Below are 21,826 nucleotides of genomic sequence, written 5' to 3' on the forward strand. Positions count from 1 at the left end.
CTACAAAATGTATGGGATGAGAGATGGTGTCAAATTTAAGCTATACTTAAGTGACTTTTGGTGCTACAAAAGTTCTTTTTTAACTCGGCCGTTGAATAATAAGCCAGATTATGTGTTTTTTTTATGTATTTCGTCAAGTAAATCAAGAGTAAATAGCAAATTTGTGTAGCTGTCTAAACGGGCCTATTATATTTCGACTACTGTAAGTGGGCCCGACTTTACTTAAAAAAATATAACTCGTGGTTGGGGTACGATGACGCCCATAGCCCATAGAGTTTGTTGGTCTGTGACAGAAATAAAAATTAGGAACGCAGCCAATTACGTGTGATGTAAACGTCAAAAATTGAAATGTCAGTGTTCGTCTCGGCTTATTGATGTAATTTTAAATATTTGTGAAAATATCTATAAAAATAATTAGAAATGTTATCCAAAGTGTTGTTAGTTACCCTACTAGCCAGTTTAATAAATGGGATATTTTCTAAAAGTGTAGAGTTAACATTTGAACTAGCCGATAATGCCGTAGAATGTTTTCATGAAGACATTGAAAAGAACACTTCTTGTTCACTAGAATACCAGGTAAACATCGTTTTATTTTATGTAAAATGACCTTAAAGTCTTTTTCAGTGAATATAGTACCTGATTACCGCTCAGTATTAACATGGCATACAGTTGTAGGCTTCAACCTAACCTTTCAGATGTATTGGTTTTGTGCGTCCATTTAACAACAATTTACAAGATAATTAGCTTTTAATAGTAGCTATCAGCATCTGACTGCGTGCGTGTCTAATTAACTCAATGTGTTTACTTTTTCCAGGTTATTACTGGTGGCCAGTATGATGTTGATGCCAAAATTGAAGGTCCAAATAAGATGATCCTTTATAATCGTCAGAAGCAACAGTATGACTCTCATCAGTTCACAGCACCAGTTTCAGGTATGATATGCATGCAATATATAAGTCAATGTATGCATGCATAATTTGCTTAACAGTGTAGCTAATTGTAACAATACACTTACATGGCCAGTTTAATAATTTGTTCATGCTTCAATATTTTGTTGAATACTTCTTGGCATAACATCTTTTACTTTAAACAAGTCAACTAAATGCAATCAGCATGTACAGAAAAAAGATTTGTAGTTCAACTTTTCCTCCTATATCAATCCTACAAAGTCACCTTTCATAACCAGTTATTATTTTCAAGGTGTGTACACAATCTGCTTCAGCAATGAGTTCAGTACATTCTCACACAAACTAGTGTACATGGAGCTGAATGTGGGTCCCGAGCAGCAGCTGCCGGGCATCGGAGACCACGCCACAGTCCTCACACAGGTAATGTTGACCAATTATTTACTTATAATAGCTGGTGAAGCATTGTTAAATGCTATAAAGTACTTTTTGCTTTGAAATATGTTTGCATTTACATAAAAATATTTATGTAATTATTTGCTTGATTATAAATGTTAATTTTGCTGCTGCTGCTATTGTAATAACATGTATACTTTAATTGTAAGATGTGGATATCATTTTCTTCTTATCTTTAATCATGAATTTTAATGTACAATAAAGTAATTTATAAAATATTTTATTCCAGCTGGAATCATCAGCTGAGGAAATTCACAAAGCCATGAACAAGATAATTGATCAACAAACACACCACCGACTGAGAGAGGCCCAGAGCCGTAAAAGAGCCGAAGACCTCAATGAGAGAGTCTTCTGGTGGTCCACCGGAGAGACCATGGCCATATTCTGTGTAGCCCTCGCGCAAGTCATGATCCTAAAGAACTTCTTCAGTGACCGACCTGCACAGTATAACCGAATGTAGTGTTAGTTGAAATATAGTTGTATATTTATTATTATTTTGTTTTGAATAAATTGAAGGTCAGAAATTAAACACCTTAAATAATTTACAGTTATTTATTTACATTTAGCAGATTCAAAAAGGAATATAATAAAATAGATTAGGGCTGTTGTCAAGATCTAATTTATTTTATTACCAATCTTACATACATAATTAACACATTAAAAATACATTAAGTAATAAGTAAGACTTATTGAATTTTAATAATGCTACTGGTAATTTGTTATTTAGGAATAGTTTCAACTGTGTTAATGATAATGTTTTTTTATTAGAAAAGAACCAGCAAAGCAAATACACCATTAACTAAGGCACAGGGGTATGCAATGAGGGGCCTCTGCTCCGCATCGCCTGACATTGTCACAAACAGTCTGCTGGCTGACAGGGCAGACCAGATCACTGCCACAGCTGACAGAGACAAGCCAATAGTTCCTTCAAGTGATATGAATATGCCCAGTGTGGCCAACACTACCATAGGCAACATGCAGTATCCCAGCACACTGGCAACACTGAGCAGAGTGAACACACCCTCACTGCGGCTCATAAGAGACAACAGACAATACATTAAAAATACAGACATAACTGACAAGCCATACACATATCCAAAATGAGCCTTATTACCAGCTAGGAATAGGCATATTGCTAGAGCTAAACAGAAAGCCACTGGCCCAGCAATATCAGTGTCTCTTAGAAGGAAGTTTGCATCATCTGCCTTGGACTGGCCATGGAAGGGGTTAAGTACCGCTAGTGTTTTCTCCAGTATTCTGTCTGGGTATATTTCCAGTTCATCCAATAGAGGAGGCTCATCAAACTCAGTGCTTTCCCCAGCTACCTCTGGGGCCATAGGGGCTGGTGTGAATATGTTAGGGTTATAGTACTGGTTGTTGTTTGGTGGGTATGCTGGCTGTCCTTGATCATAGGAAAAATTTTGAGTCTCCGCAGGAAACGATTGGAAATCTGAAACATTCTTTTATCATTAAAATGCCAACAAAATTATATTTATTTTATTCAAATGCAGTATATGTTAGCAGTAAATTTATATAAAATATAAAGTATTCTTACCTAGTGTTGGTCCTTGATCTGCAAATGCATTTGAATTGTTAAATGAAAAGTTTTGGCTATTGTTTTGATTTTGCCAAGAATAGTCATTGGGATTGTTGTAATTCGCCATAATTTCTAAGCTATGTTGAGACTTGGGGTACCAGACTGAGGATAATATCAGTGTATGCTGCTATATTGATTAAAGTCACATTTATTTGTATAAATATAGTATTTTAATACCGAATTTTAAAATTATTAAATTTAATTCAGTCCAATTTGACTTTGAATCTTGTTGAGTTGTAGGTTAAACGTCAGTTGTCAATGTCATACACACAGACAAAATAAAGATGCTACGCTTCATAATAAGAACCACTGAGCAAATAAACTATAAATAAGAACTACCGCAGAAAACAATGTTTTATACTATACTTCTTTATTTATATAGACACAGGTTGTCAAATAATAAATACCTACTAATGACCTAGGTAAACCATACACACACAGTCCTACTCCTACAAGTAGTTGTAGTCAAGTAACCAATATCCCGAGTAATCCCGACCGACCCGAGGGCGAGGCTACTATTATTCTGAGCTCATAACTCACTCTGTGACTTGACTTCCGGAAAAAAAATAAGTCAAAATAATTTGTCTGTGGCAATGTAAAAAAATTACAACAATCACAATTTTTTATAATTCTGCGATTCGCGGACGCGTTTTCTCTAAAAATACTTGTTTTGAAATGATAAATAACAGATGAACTTGCTGAACCTAATCTAAATCTATCTCCTTCACGAAGGAATGCACCTCCAGTTCGGATTCCTTATTCGGCGGCGTTAATTCATTGGCCTACATATTGGTGCATTACTTACAAATGGAAGAAAGTTATGTGTATCGACCTGACCAATTTCCCAATTCTGTAACGCAATGCAAGCGGACCAGTTGCTGGATGTTGACTAGAGTGTAGTTTAGTCGAGGATCGGTGATGTATACTCTAGTGGAGGTGGCAGTAACGGTGGGTGTGCTGGCGGCGCTGGTCTCCGCGCTCACCGCCTGCGTCTGTGGGTGCAAGAACTCCAATCAGAAGTAAGTCGCTTCACTGTTCACTGCTACACCCTATAGTTTTTTATCCATTCATTTGTAGAACCTATCTGTGATTGTATCATGTTCTGTTGTGGTTGTAGGTAACACTGATGAATCAGTGTAATTTCACCCACTTTCTGAGACTACATAAGTCTTGCTAAGAGAATAGACAACCTTACTGAATCTCTGAAGTGTGCACTAGTTAATGCACCTAAACTTATTAGTTGGTAAAGAATGAAGCACAAACATATTTTATGTGCCTAACAATAGTAGAACCATTGTAATATTTTGATGATGTATTGTGCTAAATAAGCACCTTGTATTTAACAGAAGTGAGTTGGTTGGGACGGCCGGTGTGGTCAAACTCCGCTTTGACGAGGAGGCCCCGTCCCCGACCCCCACCACGCCTGCTTCTATCAATCGGTTTGTTATCAGCATGCCCTTGACATTCACATCATACATGCGGGCTAACATACCTAACACAAATGCATTGAGTTTAATGTAAAATTGGAAATAATTGGGCATAAATATTTTAACATAAATTTAAGAATAAACTAGTTTAACATTTGTTGGAAGCTTCTTTATCATATTATTCTACTAATATAATATTTACATAACTCAACTATTTAACAACTAAAATGTAGATTAGTTTAAGCATATTATTAGGAGTTTCTTTTATAATTATCATATTTACCTAACTGAAGAACATAATTATTATGTATAACCATGACTCATTCATCTGGAAACAATAGCTTTAATCATTAACATACAGAATTACTTAAACTCAGTAAGGACTGGGTACAACTTTTATAAGAGATATTACAGCAAACAAATTATAGGTACCTATTACTGTAATGTATTGTTGAAATGAAATTAAATATTATTTTGTTATTTTCAATCTCAGGACAACTTTTGTCATGAATTTGTTTTATTTTTGAATGTAATATGTGTAACAATAGTTTTTTATTTACTTGTTATTTTATCCAGATAACCACTTTTCTTTACATAACTTTAACATGGTATTGGTTCAATATTAACAGCAATATGTGTGCAAAAATGCATTACTGATTATACTAACAGCCTCTTTAGTTAAACAATACTAGTAAAAACTATTTTATAAACATTGCTGTAACACTCTAAAATTTATTCATAAATGTGCAACAGGCCCTAAGCCTTACAATACATTTATGTTTGATGTATTTATTTGACAAACTTTTAAACAGATGAATTATTTATGATTTTTGTAGTGAATTGCACATCATCTCATCTTCACTAAATATTACTTCTGAAACATAAAATTTAATCAATATAATTTGCTTACAATATTATTTATATTACAATGAAATATCAATAATTTCAGAGCATCAACTCAGAACAGCCACCGCAGCTTGCCAGAGATCCCGCACCAAGTCGGGAGACATGACAGCGGAGACACCGCCTCCGAAATATATGCCACTGTTAACATCGATAATGGTAACTTTTTGTGTTTACAATATTTTATTCATAACAAAGTACTTGATAACATTTTAGGTAGCGTAAATGGAGATAAAAAATCAGTGTTTGTAAGCAGTTATGTTAATTACAAATGGTATTGTATAGTCTGACTTACCCGACTAAGAAGTCCCTGACCAGGAGTCAGGACCCTACTTTACTACATTTAAGATCCACAGTCGCTTGTCATATTGGATCAAAGGATATTATTTTCTAAACATAACTTGGTTATCTACAGTAGATCATTGAGAATATAAAGTTGAGTTGCTTTGAATTTGAAAGGCAGTTGAACCAAAACTCCATATTTTAGAGATGTTTGTACTGGTACCATAGCTGGTCTGTTTTAACACAGTGCGTAACTTGAATTGAACTAGCGTGAATTATCCGATATTCGGCCTGTCACTAGCGATAGCGAGTTAGCGACCGACCCATGGCCTCAGCTATAGCCGTGAGAGAAAGTGTAACAAAATCGTTAAAAACATGAAACAGTTCCGAAAAAAAATTACTCTACACTGTTCATCAGATCAGTAGTTTTTTTGGCAAAGTCGGTGGAGTGATCAATCGCGGCATCCTCCTATCTTGGTAATTTCAATTTAATTGTTTTTGCATGTAGATTACAGATTGCAGTTTCAATTAATCGAAATGCATTATGAAACTGATAAAAATCAGACTCTAGGTAAACTAAGATGACCTATGTTACCTTGCCACACTACATGTAATATCTGAAAGATAATATTAATTTCTATTCTAGACCAAAGAAATGTATCGCTAAATTTGCTTTAAAGACGCACAGATGCCTAAAGAAGCTATAGTTTGAAAAGTTTTTATAATTCAGTAGAGCTACTGTATTTAATCACGGCTTCTAGTTTTTATCACTAATTCCTATGCGGCTATCGAACTAATCATCGGCATCGTTCAATTATTTCTAAAACACGGCAACTGCGCCCTACATTCACAAGTAAAATCAGATCAAAGATAACTCTGCGACAACGTATTCGACCGTCTACTGATTGCTCTGATATTTGATTAATATTGACGTATCATAAAAAAGTAATAGTAGGTTTATAATTATAACAAACGGAATTTTTCCGCGATAGCTTCGCCATTAAAATGTTTTTAGCGACTTCCGACATGAAAATCTGCCTAATTCACCAGCATCCAGCCTATAATAGGTGCTTACAGTTTTACCTTCCTGATCTACGTATATGTCGCAGGCAACTGGTTGAATTTCATTTTTGGTTGAATAACTAGCTCGTTGTCGATTCAACCAAAAAGGAGATTCAATTCAACCAGATGCCTGCGACATATACATACATTTTGGTCTAGTAGGTTTCAGATAGATTTCAGAGTTGGTCCCCTAATAAAAAAATCTCAATGTGCCGCCCGCTAGCTGCAACGTCACTCATAACTCAGAAAACCCTATATTTTCCAGGTAGACTATCAGCTTTAGGTCATTCAACCTTCCTTTTTATTCTCTAGGCACAAAAGTGGAAGCAGAGCCTTCCACCAGCCGCGACCACCCGTACGAGCACGCGTACGCCAAGCTGCAAAAGGAGAGCCATGTGTGAGTAGAGCTTCATCATGATCATTGTCATTATGATAATCATCATCATCATCACCAATGTCGGGGTCGACAGCATTTTATGCGAATGTCTAGTTAGTATGTGTCAGGCCCTGAATATTCTATTGCGGCCAGTATTTCACCATCAATATTATCATTATTAACGCACTCTGATGGACATAGGCCTCTCGCAAAGAGAGCTGCAATACTCTGGCTCCCGCTCTCAACCACTGTCCTGCCTAAGTTCTTTATTTATTTCAGTGCAAAAGAGGGTGTCCCATATGTATGCATAATAATTAATAATTAATTTATTTAAAATGACAACTTAGGCCCAATTTGTTAGTAACAATGTTCTTATTCTATGTTAGTATCCTAATTCTACACACATTTAGCACAACTATTTGTAATAACTATCCATCGTCTACAACTCTACAATATATGTTTTAACTTTCAAGCTTATGTTTTAGTTTTAAAGACTTTATGTGCTTTTGCACTTGCTAGGAACCTTAGTTATCGCACGTATCTTATTTATGTGACGATTAGTTGATTACTCATACAAATAGTTAGCATTCCCGTCGCGAGCCAATTAACCTTTGAGTCACTGATATTTTATCTATTAGTTACAGACCCTAGTAGGGATCACATAGATAGAATATTTAATGTAGATTTATTAGGTAATTGATAAATCCCTCTTGTATAAAGCATGAAACAAGTATATTCGGATAAAATTTTCAGAGGGAAGCCTTACTTGCTTTTGCCACTTTAAAAAATGTTTTGCTATGTATAACTACTCCTATTTTTCATAACCACGCCTACTACAGCTTTTCAATAACGATTTGAAAGTGTGAAAGTGCGACCGTAAAGTAAATAGGTACAAAACTTTATGTTTATATTATTTGTTTTTTACGTTTAGAACTGTGGAAGTGACACCCGAGGTGCGCACGGAGGATCTGCCGATCGACGAGAGGGAAGCGTCACAATCTGGCCCAGGTGAATATTAGAATGAAATAATAAAACCTACTTGATTGTAAAAATACTTTAAATTGCACGAGAGGAAGGTGGCGTTTTTATACTATCACCTCAATATCGTCCGTATCGTCCACAATCTCCGCAAACTTAACTGAAATTACCCCTAGTAGGTAGTCTTCCAAAAAATCCAACTACATAATAATATTATAAAGGTGAAAGTTTGTGAGTATGTGTTTGTGTGTATGTTTGTTACTTCTTCACGTCAAAACGGCTGAACCAATTTTAACAACATTTCATAAAGGGTTAGCTGAGACCCTAGATTACAAAAAAAAAAAAATATCTTTATTGGTAACAAAAGGTAAATCAATTTAACAAAGTTGTTGGAATCACCTTTTAAGCATGCAATGCCTGTAGCAGGTGACTCCGCTCTTCTATAGCATAACCTAATATAAGATGATTTTAAAGTTAATAATTAAAACATAGTTTTTAATAAAGATAACAATGTGTGTGTGTGTTTGTGTGTGTGTGTGTGTGTGTGTGTGTGTGTGTGTGTGTGTGTGTGTGTGTGTGTGTGTGTGTGTGCGTGTGTGTGTGTATGTGTGCGTGCGTGTGTGTGTGTATGATTTAAGCAGTAGTTATTTATTAAGTTATTGTATGCGATTCAATAAGTATTCTGTGTCTTCAAAGTTTAGTGGTTGTAACCAGTTAATAATTGTCTTCTTACATTCATGAAAAGGCTTATTATAAATGTCCAATTCTTTATCCAGCTTGTTATATAGGTACGCAGACCGTGTTGGGAACTGTGCGATTGCAAAAGTAGTTTTTGTTCTAGGAATGGTTGCCAAGTTGTATTTTCTCCTCTTTGTTAATATTTTTGCATCAAAATCAATATTTTTGTGTTTTTTAAGTACAATTTGGAGAATGTACAGTTTTCTCACAGACAGGTGATTGCATAATTTGTAAAGCATACTAGTCGGGAACCTTCTTTTTTTAAAATACATTATTTTTAAAAGGCCACGCTGGGCTCTTTCCAAATCCAGGAATTTGGTCTTTCCTGCTCCACCCCAGACTGGAATACAGTACACTAAGACAGATTGCACCAAAGCCAAGTATATTGTGGTAAGTAGGTCGTTATTTTTTAATTCCGGTGATTTGGGTGGTGCAATGTGCCTCAGTGCCCTGAATATCCAGCTGAGCTTTCTGACCCTACATGCGACTTGATCTAGGTGAGGGTGCCATGATAATTTGTCATCTAGAATAACTCCAAGGTACTTAATTTGTGAAACTTTCTCCAACTTGGGACAGTTACAATTAGGTGTAGAACTGCTTTCACAGTCGTGTATTCGGATGTTAAAGTCACTGTCCGGTTGGCGACGATTATTTATACTAAAGCACATATAATTAGATTTAGAAGCATTTAGTGAGAGGAGATTGTTTTTTAGCCATTTTCCTATACTCTTCAATCCAATTTCAGCATCTATTTTAATGTTATCCCACGATTTACCAGTGAAAACTACAGCAGTATCGTCTGCGTAGGAAAATACTTTTGCTCTGTTTATTTTCATATTACATAGGTCGTTGATATAGATCAAGAATAATGTAGGACCTAAAACGCTGCCCTGTGGGACACCATATGACACTTGGACGTCGTCACTGATACAATTTCCTAATTTAACTTTTTGTTTCCGATCTAAGAGATAATTTTTTAAGAGCATCAGTGGTGTGTCTCTTATACCAATTGATTCTAATTTCTTTTCAAGGATGGAGAAAGAGACGGTGTCGAAAGCTTTCTTGAGGTCCAAAAATACTCCTAAACATCTGTAGCCAGCATCTAATTGTTCTGTGACCAAAGTGCTTAAGTCAGTTATGGCATCTTCTGTTGATTTACCTCGTTGAAAACCATATTGTGAAGGAGATAAGATATTAAATTTGCTGAGATAATTTAATAGCCGAACGTTAAGCAGTTTTTCAATTATTTTAGAGATAGCAGGCAGAACAGATATAGGTCTGTAGTTACTTACATCGTCACGCTCTCCACCCTTGAAAATTGGGGTAATAATGGATGCTTTAAGAGCTGTCGGGAATATACCTTTTTGGAAACATAGGTTAGCAAGATAAGTTAAAATAGGGACAATTTCATACCTGGCATATTTTAGAAATTTTATTGGAATGTTATCCCAACCTGGAGCACTATTTGATTTGAGATTTGTTAATACGTCATCTACCTCACAGTTGTCAGCATCTAGGAGCACAAAAGAATTTGCCATCTTTGGGAGATCGTCCAGTAATTTCTCTGTAGCGTTATCTGTCAGTGACTTTATATTCTGTGCTAGGTTTTTCCCAATGTTAGCAAAGTAGTTGTTTACCAAGTTTGCAGAGTCTTTAGGTGATAAGCATTTATTTATTAGGTCTGTGTCTGTATTTTTGTTTTTATTTGTATAAGTTATTTTTTTAATATTTTGCCATAATTTTCTATTGTCGTTTACCGATTTGGCTAATGTTTCCCTGTCGTGTTTTCGTTTTAGTTTTTTTATAAGATTATTACAGTAATTTCTGTATCTACAGTATGTAATTTTTAGAACATCATTATGCGGATCGTTTTTTGTTTGTTTTTGCATTTTGTTTCTATTTTTAATGCAGCGCAGAATACCTGTAGTGATCCAGGGCTTTATGATTCGTTTGCTTTTAGGAATTGTAACTATTGTAGTGTTATTCTGTATTGCAGAGTGTATTTTATTAATTAGAGCGTCCGCTACTTCGTTTGGATCGATTTTTAGTAGTAGTTCAGATAAGTTTTTAAGTTGTAAATCTTTAAGAGCGTTCTCATAGTTTAATTTCGTCTGAGATTTGACTGCTTTTTGTTTTTTATGAAATTTTGATATAGAAAGAAATGTTGTAAAATGGTCAGTTATAGAAGTGTGTATTATAGCAATAAATGCCTTCTCGTTATTTTTCAATTTAAGCATGAAATGGTCGAGGCAAGTTTTTTTTCGCGTCGCGAAAGTATGTCCTGCATGAATTCCAAAAGATGATAGCATATTGAGATAGTTTATTTTATTGTTGTATTCATATGTTGATTCCGGAAACTTCGGTCGTATGTTAATATTTATATCACCAGCAATAATCACATTATTGTTGGTGCTTAAATTTTCTATGTATGAACTTAAAGAATTTATGAAACAATCTGCATTGGGTACTGAGGGTGATCGATAAATACATAAGATTGAATTATCTAAAACATCTACCTGAAGACATGACGTTTGTGGTAGCTTTAACTCTTTTACTTTTGGTTTCAAATTGTCTTTCACGTACACTACTACTCCATCGTTTTGATTATGTGGGCAAGTTGTGGTAAAGTAGTTGTATCCGTTTATTTGAGGTACGGGTTTTAGAGGGTTTAGGCGACATTCTGTAAAAATTACTATGTCAATTTCGAAAGAAAAACTTGTTAAGGTGAGTAGAAAGTCATCAAAGTTACTGTAAATGCTACAAATATTCTGTGATACTATTTTTAGATCATTTTTATTTATATTTATGTGTGGCGAGAAATCTGTGGAATCACATTCAACAGAGTACGCCCATTCTAAGTTGTCTATTTCATTAATAGCTTGTAAGTCAACCATGATTGTAAAGTATTGTAAAATGTGGAAACAAGAGATAGATCCTTCTAGTGGCAGGCAACTGACCAACCAACTCAACTAGTGAAATCGATTTACAGTTCATTTTCGAGGCTAGAATTAGACATAATAGGTTTTTGAGGAGGCATTTGTTGGTGTGCATACAAATTTTAATATTCATACTGATTTTAATTTGTGTTTGTGTTTCGTATTGTGTAATATTATTATGATAGTTGTAGTTGTTTGTATAGTGTAGGGTTATTATATAAATTGTTTGTGTGTATATAGATAGTTTTAAGTTTACAAATATTAAATTAATTAACATTGCCAAGATATGAGTCATGCAGCATTTGAGAGTTGGTGAACCTGACCTTCGGTTTTGACTACAATCACAGGGGAAGTGTCGTCCTTTCTGAGGTATACTTTGCCGTATGCGGTCCAGCAGTATTTAAATTTTTTGGATTTTACTAAATCTCTGGCAAGGAAATGTAATCGAGATGCTTTCGCTGTCAATTGTTCCGACACATAAATGGGAGTATCTTCAGAGGTACGTAGTCCCAAGTGTTTAGTGGACAATTTATTTTGGTGTTTTATGTTGAATGACTTACTCGCCTTCAAGAAATCAGCTTTCAGAATTGTAGATGTAGTTTCAACGATAATAGGCATGTTTTTAGCACCTTCTTTTTTCCCGCGGATTCTGTATATATCCTTGATGTTTTCTTTCAGTACTTTACATCCAATGTTTTCGGATAGTTTTAACATCATTTCGGTTAGGTCTTCTTTACTCTCATTATTGATTTTTGGCACGTTTTTCAGTTCTAAATTAGATTTCCTATTCCTACTGGTTATCTGAAGATCTTCTATTTTATCCTCTAATACCGTGATGTACTTCTTGTCTTCGTTGGCTTGCCTTTCCAGGCAGTCTATTTTCTTTTTAAATTCTTCGTTTTGCGCTGACATGAAGGACATAGCCGTCTCGATATTCTGATTAGTTGTTTGCATTTCCTTAAGGGCATGAATAATTTTTTTAATCTCGCGGTCTTGTTCGGTGAATAGAGATGTAATCATACATTTCATCTCCTCCTTAAAATCCTTGAGTTCTGTGTTTAATATGTCATCTCTCGTTCTTTTCGAGCGCGTGAACATGCAAACAGGTGAGGTTTTAGCACTTTGGTCAATCTGAGTTAGGTCTCATGAAGGGGATGACTCGTGGATGTGAAGGAAACCGCGTGTTGGTAATACTGGATACTAGTTTATTGTTGCTTGTACAGCGAGGTCCCGTGGAAAGAGGCCGAGACTCCGCCTGTAGCGGCTTATATGCTACCACCACCCCCGACACTGCGCCATCTAGCAGGATGTATAGGAACTTAATAGCGTAGTAATGCTTAATAATCGATCTATGCAAGTAGCCTGCGAGATAACGCTGTGTTTACATAGGAAACTAAGTAGTTAAACCTTCTAATTTATAGATGGCGCTAATATATTGTTAACACAGTTAACATGCTGCGCCCCAAGATTCTAATTAGAAACTAGTTAGGTATTTGGTTTCGAATGGCGCTTATGCCCAAATAATAATTTATTTATCTGTTATTACCTACCTATCTAAGGAAATGAAACTCATGTTATTAGCACGTTTAATTCAATAGTTAGATGGTACTAATATAACAGATTTAATTAAGTAGTTACTTATTTGTATTTTTAATATTTAAATTTCGAATCTAAATCCTAACGACTACGAACTATTTACAATATTGAAGCCTAACCTTTATTTAATGTGTAAGCTAAAATATTCCACAACCTATCATATTATCGGTAACTAATAGACCAAAATTGTTAAAACTGAACAATACGGGTATTAAATGAGATTTAACTAGTTATAAGTTATTTGATTGTTACAATAAAAGGCATTTTAACATGTAATCGGTAACGGACAGATATTGTTGAATGCTCTCTTGATTATTCCACGCGCCGTACGCATCTCTGCGACCCGCGTGATGCCGTCGCGACCCGGGCAGCAGCCGACGATGCGTCCCAGCCTCCACTGGCAGGGCGGCAGTCGGTCATCTTTGATCAGCACAATGGTACCCACGTCGAGTCCGGCACCCTTGCAGCTTCTCCATTTCGTGCGTTCTTGAAGCAGTCCTATGTAGTCTCTTGACCATCTTCTCCAGAAGTCGCATTGGATCTGCTGCAGCTGTTGGTAGTGAGATAAGCGGTTTGTAGGTACATTTTCATATTCGTAGTCGGGCAATGAGATAAGTGTCCTACCAATCAGGAAATGAGCTGGCGTTAAAACTGATATCTCGTCTGTATCCGAATTTGGTAAAGGGCAGAGCGGACGAGAGTTCAAGATACCTTCCACCTGGGTAAGTATAGTACTAAATTCTTCGTAGGTTAATAGGGCTTGGCCTAGAACTCGTTTAAGATGAAATTTACAGCTTTTAACGGCCGCCTCGTAAAAGCCCCCCATGTGTGGAGTGTAGACAGGTATAAATTTCCAATTTATTCCCTCATTTGCACAAGAAGCTATTATTTCGCTCGAACATTCGTCGATAAATTTATAAATTGCACATAATTCGTTATTGGCCCCATGAAAGGTAGTGGAATTATCACTCACTATTGTTTTTGGTATACCTCGCCTGGACGTAAACCTTCGCAGCGCAGACAGGAAGAGCTGAGTTTCTAGACCTGAAACTAACTCTAAGTGAATTGCCTTTGTCGAAAAACAAATAAAAATTGCTATGTAACATTTGTATGACCTGTAACCACGCCCCCTTTTGTCCCTCACCGCAAAGGGTCCTGCATAATCAATGCCAGTTGTGAGGAAGGGCGGTGCTGGAGTTACTCTTGACCTTGGTAAATTACCCATTATCGGTGAGTAGATCTTCGGACTGTTCCTGAAGCACGTTATACATTCTCGTACAACCTTATTAGCGACGATCTTACCGTGTGTCGGCCAATATCTCTCGCGGACAGATGAAAGTAATAACTGTGGCCCTGCATGCATTAATCTTATGTGTTCTCCACGCATTATAAGAATTGTTAGTGTGTGTGAGTGATGTAGAAGTATTGGGTGTTTTTTATCGTAATTGTATGAGGACTGTTCCAGGCGTCCCCCTACTCGAATAATCCCATTTTCCATAAATGGTTTCAAACACAATATGTTTGATGTTTGTGGTAGTTGTTTACTATTTTTTAGTAACTTGTACTCCATTTGGAACGATTCTGTTTGTGCAAATCTAATTAATTCGAGCAACGCATGTCGCATTTCATCTACTGATAAGACCCCGACTATTCTATTGTTCGGATGTCTAGAGTTGTGAATGAATCTTCGCATGTAAACAAATACTCGATTGAGTTTATTTAAGTTAGAATATTTTTTTATTAAGTTTGTAATTAACTCGCTTGACTTGTTTGTACTTATATTACAATGTGTCTCTTGTTCAGTTTCGGGTAACGTTATTTCCGTTTTGGGTAGTTGAAATGTAGGCCACTTCTCGATGGGCTCGGAAAGCCAGGAGGGCCCCTGCCACCATAATGAACTACTACCTAACCTTTCAGCAGCTAGACCCCTAGATAACAAATCCGCTGAGTTGTTACCAGAAGAGACCCAACGCCAATCATCGATGTTTGTAATTTTTTGTATGTCATTTAGGCAGCGTTCCCACTACGCCGGACCGGCAGATCTGCCGAAAACCGGACACCGGACAGAGTGTTCACATTACATCGGATCCCGGAAGAAATTCAGACAGTCCTCAGTTGAATTTGGACCTGCGCGCACAATGGACGACGAAATTGTTGTGTTGTGGTGGTATCTTAATAGAAGGCAAAATAAAAGAAAACATTGGGTACACCCTATTTTACAGGAAAGATTTTCACTTGGAACATTTGAAACATTAATGGGTGAACTTAGAAGAGACGAATCAAACCAGAAACATGAACCAGAACATGCGAGCCGAATGACGTGAGGAACACGGGCGGGGCGAGGGGAGCACGAGCGAGGCGAGCGGGGCGAGCGGGGGACAGATACCGGCACAAACTCGTTCACATTACTCCGGGCCCGGTCTTTCTACCGGCAATTCGTAGTGACAAAACGTTCGGTAGAAATGCCGGGCTCGGCAAAAATGCCGGACCCGGGATAATGTGAATAGCTTCATATAAATTGTACAGCCACTAGCTCTTCCGGCAGATTTACCGGCGCGGCAGATCTGCCGGTCCGGCGTAGTGGGAACGCTGCCTTACTTTATTTTTTACGAATGTGTTTAATTTTTGTAGTGGTGATTTTATCCATGCTAATACTACATTTGAATCTGACCAGAAGTATTGTTTCGTCCATTTAAATTTAAGCGCATTGTTTACGTCGTCAGACAATGCGGCTAACAGCCAGATTAACACATACGCTATTGTGATTTGTGTCTATCAACACTTTTATCCAGTTATTAGCACGGCAAAACTTTTTAAGGCGAAGCGAAGCTCGCGGGACCAGCTAGTAATACTTAATCTCCCCTAAACGTCCCAAAGTCCGTGGTGATCTCAGCGTCAGTAGCCATCTGCAGCATGATGCTTTTAAAATAATATTGCGGTCAAATATCACCCTTATTCTCCCAACAAATAAATACTATAATCTCCCCAAACCTCTATCCCCTATAATATTACCCCTATTCTCCCAACTTATAATCTACCCGTTCTTCCAGAGTCCGTGGTGATCTCGGCGTCGGTGGCCATCAGCGGGCAGCTGCCGTCGAGCCAGGAGCTGCCGTACATCACGCCCGCGCTAGACCACGCGCCACACTTCAGCGGGGACTCCACAGATTCAGCTAGTAAGATAAAGATAAATATATAATACTCTTTATTGCACACAAACAGAAACAGTTTCACAAACATACATAGAAATGAAAATAAATAGTAAAGTCGGCGGCCTTGTTACTAAAAGTAATCTCTTGCAGACAACAACTATCTTTTTTATACTTTCTTTTTCCTATCCATGTATAGGAAATAGAAAGTATGAAAAAGATAGGTATATGAATTATGAAGAACTACGTACTATCTTCCAGTGACCGACTACTCTTGGCTTTCCTCATCCAACCTTGGTTTTATAATGGTTTAAGTGATGATAAGCAACACTTTACCGGATTGAGTATCACACTGCCACTGTCAGCTATCTAATTTACAAATAATATAATATTTATATCTATGTATTTATCTTGCAGAGGGCTACACATCTATCAGCGTGCGAGAGCCGCTAAGCAACATCCGCGCGCAGGCCGCGCCCGCGCCGCGCGCGCCGCCGCACTACGCCACCGTGTCTGATGACTCCGGTAATTATGTCGCTTCTTCTGGTCCTAGTGGTCCTGGGGTTCTTATAGTCCCCGCTGCACGGGTCCGTTATCGACGTGAATAAACGTCATTTTATCGCGATTCGCGATAAATATGGCTTTTTGATAGGTGATACGCGCATTAAAAGACTTTATCGACGTCGATAATGGACCCGTGCCGCGGGGTCATAGTCTATGACCGTGGTGTAAGAATTAGCCAGTCATAATAGCGCCAGTAGCTGACTAACCAGCGTCCATCACAAAAAAAATCAGATGTCATTTTTAATTTACTTTTTACAAATACAATTTGTTATCAATAAGTTAAAATATTATCTACCTATCTATAACAGACAAAGGTCGGTCCACCGTATTTATCAATAACTAGATCTGTTATTTTGTAATGTTATCAATTAGACAGGAACTGAAGCATCCTAATGAGATATTTGAACAGGATATTATATTATGTTTGCAAATCAGTAATCTGATAAGTTATTATTAGAGATGCCACGAATATTCGGCAACTATTCGGTATTCGGCCTATTCGGCCAGTTTTTTCAGTATTCGGTATTCGGCCGAATAGTGCGTACTATTCGGGCCGAATACCGAATAGTAAATCATGTAAAAAATGACTTGTTATTTTAATCAAAATTGTGTATTTATTTCAAAATCACTACATTTTAGTACAAAAAATTAATCAGTAGTAAGTTGTGCTGGATAAAAACGAGCATTTCAGCATTTTTTGGTAGCCCACGATTGCGCTTTTCATTGTAACCATCCTCAGAAAATAACCTCTCACTATAAACGCTACTTCCAAGTGAAGAAAGATTGAAATTCAAATCGTTTGCCACAGCATTCTGCCTCCTAATAATTAGCATTTCTCATATAATCTGTAGCGACTTCTTCAAAGCAGTTCCAGGAACAAAAAAATTCAGGTTGTAGCGCCGAATATTCGGCGGCCGAATATTCGGCGCTTCGGCCGGCAGCGTCGCCGAATATTCGGTATTCGGCCAATTCACTATTCGTGGCAACACTAGTTATTATGTAGTAGTAAAGAGATAAGATGTCTTTCTTATAGTAATAGTTATACCATTTTGGTAACCAAATTGACCTCATTGTTTAGGAAAAATTTGTTTTACAGTAGCATTTGATTCATAAATAATTTCGTTCTGTTTCCAAGTATTTTTGGTTCAAATCCATTTGGATATCACGGTTCGCCATAAGATGTCCTCTGTGGAAAGTCATTATTGGTTTTAGCTAACCGTTTCTCTACAGCCTGTAAATAATATTGTTGCGGTTCAAAAGCAATAAGCAACCGAGCGAGCAAGCGCAAACAATCAATTTTTATATGCAATAAACGTCAATTTCCATTGCCCTAACTTTATTCTAACTTATAATTTCTGTCGTGTTCCAGACGAGATGTACGCAGCGATCGAGGGCGGGTCGGACACGTACGCTCAGATCGCGGCGCCGGCCGAGGAGCGAGCGCACAACAACCAACTGATGCCCGACACTAGCGCCAGGTGAGTTAGTACAGAATAACCGTCGAATGATTTGAAATGCCATGTTGACTGCAACCTGGATATTATATTCTCCCCGCGCTTCAATATGCGCGCTTTTAGTCCCTCTGTTAGGTGTTTTCTACATCATCCTAAACAGACCGCATTCGTAAAAAAAAGAAAATATTCTACGGATAGGGTATGTTGGTAAAGCGGCTTAGGGGTTAATAAATAAACATCAAGTAAATAAGAATTTAGAATAATTTATTTAATAATGTATAGCTATGAAAGCTATATCGTGCGAATACTTCCAAAACTGTTCAAATAAAAACTTCCTTACTTTCAGACGGAGTGCACCTCCAGAGATGGGGTCTACTGCGAACGGCACGCACTCGCGACAAGGTGAGACTAAGTCACAGCCGGAGTCGACCCCCGAACACAAATGTAAGACATAATGTATTGGTTTTCTACCCGGTGTGGTGACTAACAACTAACGACTCTTGGATTTGGTGACTAATAAGTTCTAACAACTGTTTAGGTTATGGTTTGATTTTTAACGTCGTCCACCGGAAAAGGGTGGGTGTAAGTTAAACATGTGTGTCGGTTTGTGGCCCGTTAGCGCAAACAGTTGGAATCGGAATAATGTAGATTTATGTCCGGTTTTCTACGATTAATTTATTTCGATAAATAAATTTTATAAAAACAAGTCTTCAGCTATCCTATATACTCCCAGTGAAACATGAAGTTAATTTAAAAAAAGTCCCTGCGCTTCCTAGCTAACATTAAATGTGAATAGAATTTTCAACACCCACAACTTTAGTTCCGACTGCCCAAACATAGTGCAGAATTAATCCCATACGTAACCATATTTAACCTCCCCCTCATATCCTCAGCCCAAAGTTCATGCAGAATTAATCCCGTAACTAACCGTATTTAACCTCATATCCTCAGCATCATCATCTAGCTGCACGAACTCTACCGGGGCGCTCGGCTCGCCCAAGCCGGAGAAGAGACAAGCCAACTCGCCCCTCCCGCCGCCCCCGCGCGACCCCCCGCGCCCCCGCAGCCCCCTGCCCCAGGCACTGGCAGTGAAGCAACAGAGGATTTCTAGTACTGGTGAGTGGTAGTGTCTGGGGTATAGGAGTTGGGTGAGGTGTAGGAAGGAAATTAGTGAACGCTACGTGTCGAGCGATAGAGGATGTTGAGTTCTGGTTAGTGAGATAGCAATACTAGCGATGTCAGCCAATCTAGCGTTCTCTCCTATGCAACACAAGCGAGTGTGAGGTAGACGCAAATACGATATTTAAATGAGCAATTTAAAGTAAAATTTCTTACATGAATTGTCTGATAAGTATTGTTTATCCATGTTTCCAGGCGACCTCCACTTCAACCACGACAAGTTGCGGCGCAGTCTCAACGAGAAGCACCAGCGGAACAACAGCTGCGTGAGTTCCTCCGACTTCTACGGATGCAACTACCCCGTGGACAAGCACCGGTTCAGCTCCGGAGACCTCATCCGACCGCTAGTCGCCAAGGAACTCAACTTCGACATAGACACCAACGACGCTCCCACCGACAACCTATACAACTCTATAGACGGACCCCACTGCAGTGACTACTCGTCCACAGAACCAAATACTAGCATCAACTCGGAACGGGTAACGGAAAGCCCGTCGAGGAATCTAGATGATATGTATGCTAAGGTGAATAAGAAGAGCAAAGGGAAAACGGATGAAACGAAACGGAAATCTAAGGACTTAGATAATGGTGAGACGTCGAAACTAAGAGGTGATGATCCCGGATACGAGACTATTGAACGAAAGAAATCAATGAATCACAATTATGAAACGATCGCGCATAAAGAGAGGAAAATATCGCAGAATCAAGACCCCGGGTACGAAACTGTGAAAGACATACACAAGTTGGGACCAAACGCGATTTATGCTAATAACAATTTACTGAACAAGTTAAACCACTTGGCGGATAGTGGACCTAATAGCATGATAAGCAGTGACCCCGGCTACGAACACATATCTAAAATAAACGATAACAGTGCATCGGATTCGGACCCTAATTACGAGGTGCTAAGGAACCAACCGTCGACCCCGCCTTACGCGACCATCGCGCCCAATTACAAAGTACAACCGACGTATTCGACGGTCAACAAGAAGGATAAGTACAGCGATTGGTCGGCGAATAACAACGATGAAGCGGCGATGGAGCCTCACTACTCGTCGATGCCACACGAACCGCTCTACACTACAGGCAGCGAGTCAGACCCTAACTACGAGTCAGTCCGCCCGAAGGACCCAAATTATGAATCTGTGAGCACGCAAGACCCTAACTACGAGTCTTTGAGGCTAAAAGACCCGAAGTATGAGTCGGTGCGTTCGAAAAGCTCGACGAGATCGAAGGATCCGAACTACGAGAGCGTGAAGTACTTTGAGCTGTCGAAGACCGAGCCTCCGTATGAGAAGGTGAATGCGGGCGCGTCGGGCGTGGAGAGGTCGGACTCGGCCGCCGGGTATGAGCGTATCAATGTGGCCCGGGACCCCCGCAGCAGTATTAGCAACGGCGGCGGCGTTGAACCCACCGTCAGCGATTACTTCCAAGTGTGAACCACGAATTTACACGTTAAAATTGGGTAATTTTAACCTTTAGGATGAGATTTAGTACTTGTATGCACCTGTATTCGTGCCGTTTTACCCGAAATTTTAGATGTAAAACTGATTGTTAGCACAATTATACACCGTATTCCATTTGGAGTTTATTTTACAAAACTCTGTTGTAGTTGTAAAGGTGCTGTGGTTGATCGGCACGTCTTGTAAGACTATTTGAGATGTAATATATAAAAGCATGTTTTAGAAATATTATTAACGCTATTGACTTTTTACTAGAGCATTACGTTTTATTTATTTTTACTATTAATTACTATCCACAATGTGTTGTACCTCAAAGATAGATAATTGTTTGATTATCTTCGTTAGGTATCTGTGATATATGAATATGGATATTGTATTAAGTTGTTCATTTATTATGTAAACGTTGTGTAAAAGTATTATTTTATTTGTTGTGTAAGTTTGATTTTACTTGAAGATATGTAACATACATTTAGCATAGACATTGATATGGCGACATAATGAGTGTAAAATGTAACTGTAAGCATTGTATAGATGATATTGTAATATATTCACAGTAACTTATCGACCTTAACTTAAGATAAAGTGTAGAGTTAATCACTTTTCTCTGTTTCCTTCTATAAAGAAACATGAAATTTATTGAAAGCATTTTGTAGACTTGGAGAATATTTAGAGTCATGCTGGCGTAACGGGTAAGAGCTCGGATCTCATTCGAGAGGCCGTGGGTTCAAATCCTGGCATGTAACAATGAATTGGGAATGACC

The 21,826-nt window shown here is 38.0% G+C and overlaps 4 protein-coding genes across 6 annotated transcripts; 2 read left to right on the top strand and 2 right to left on the bottom strand.

The window, feature by feature from the left end:
* The first annotated feature begins 327 nt into the window (after nt 1-327).
* Nucleotides 328-1,906, top strand: LOC105383860 (transmembrane emp24 domain-containing protein 3). The gene is made up of 4 exons (XM_011553992.3): nt 328-576; nt 815-932; nt 1,201-1,328; nt 1,591-1,906. The coding sequence occupies exons 1-4, from the start codon at nt 421-423 to the stop codon at nt 1,819-1,821; spliced, it is 633 nt and encodes a 210-aa protein (XP_011552294.2). The 5' UTR covers nt 328-420; the 3' UTR covers nt 1,822-1,906.
* Nucleotides 1,907-1,962: 56 nt separating this feature from the next.
* On the bottom strand, nt 1,963-3,322 carry LOC105383859 (protein YIPF5). Its single transcript, XM_011553991.3, has 2 exons — nt 2,917-3,322; nt 1,963-2,811 (listed from the first exon to the last, which is right to left on the bottom strand). Exons 1-2 carry the CDS (start codon nt 3,023-3,025, stop codon nt 2,126-2,128), a joined length of 795 nt encoding a protein of 264 aa, XP_011552293.1. The 5' UTR covers nt 3,026-3,322; the 3' UTR covers nt 1,963-2,125.
* A 229-nt stretch (nt 3,323-3,551) lies between these two features.
* Nucleotides 3,552-21,471, top strand: LOC105383881. 3 transcript variants are annotated; one of them, XM_048621611.1, is made up of 11 exons: nt 3,552-3,977; nt 4,305-4,397; nt 5,335-5,447; nt 6,945-7,029; nt 7,940-8,016; nt 16,307-16,432; nt 16,823-16,930; nt 18,339-18,447; nt 18,770-18,867; nt 19,375-19,539; nt 19,798-21,471. In XM_048621611.1, the coding sequence occupies exons 1-11, from the start codon at nt 3,877-3,879 to the stop codon at nt 21,039-21,041; spliced, it is 2,319 nt and encodes a 772-aa protein (XP_048477568.1). In that variant the 5' UTR covers nt 3,552-3,876; the 3' UTR covers nt 21,042-21,471. The 3 variants fall into 3 exon arrangements, with proteins under 3 accessions (XP_048477568.1, XP_048477569.1, XP_048477570.1); XM_048621612.1 differs by having other exon boundaries at nt 3,553-3,977; nt 18,770-18,825; XM_048621613.1 differs by lacking the exon at nt 4,305-4,397 and having other exon boundaries at nt 3,553-3,977.
* Nucleotides 12,845-15,259, bottom strand: LOC125488609. Its single transcript, XM_048621614.1, has 2 exons — nt 14,230-15,259; nt 12,845-13,806 (listed from the first exon to the last, which is right to left on the bottom strand). The coding sequence occupies exons 1-2, from the start codon at nt 14,947-14,949 to the stop codon at nt 13,522-13,524; spliced, it is 1,005 nt and encodes a 334-aa protein (XP_048477571.1). The 5' UTR covers nt 14,950-15,259; the 3' UTR covers nt 12,845-13,521.
* Nucleotides 21,472-21,826: the final 355 nt, after the last annotated feature.

This window comes from Plutella xylostella, chromosome 6 (assembly GCF_932276165.1).
Source record: "Plutella xylostella chromosome 6, ilPluXylo3.1, whole genome shotgun sequence".
NCBI classification, from domain to species: Eukaryota; Metazoa; Arthropoda; class Insecta; order Lepidoptera; family Plutellidae; genus Plutella; species Plutella xylostella.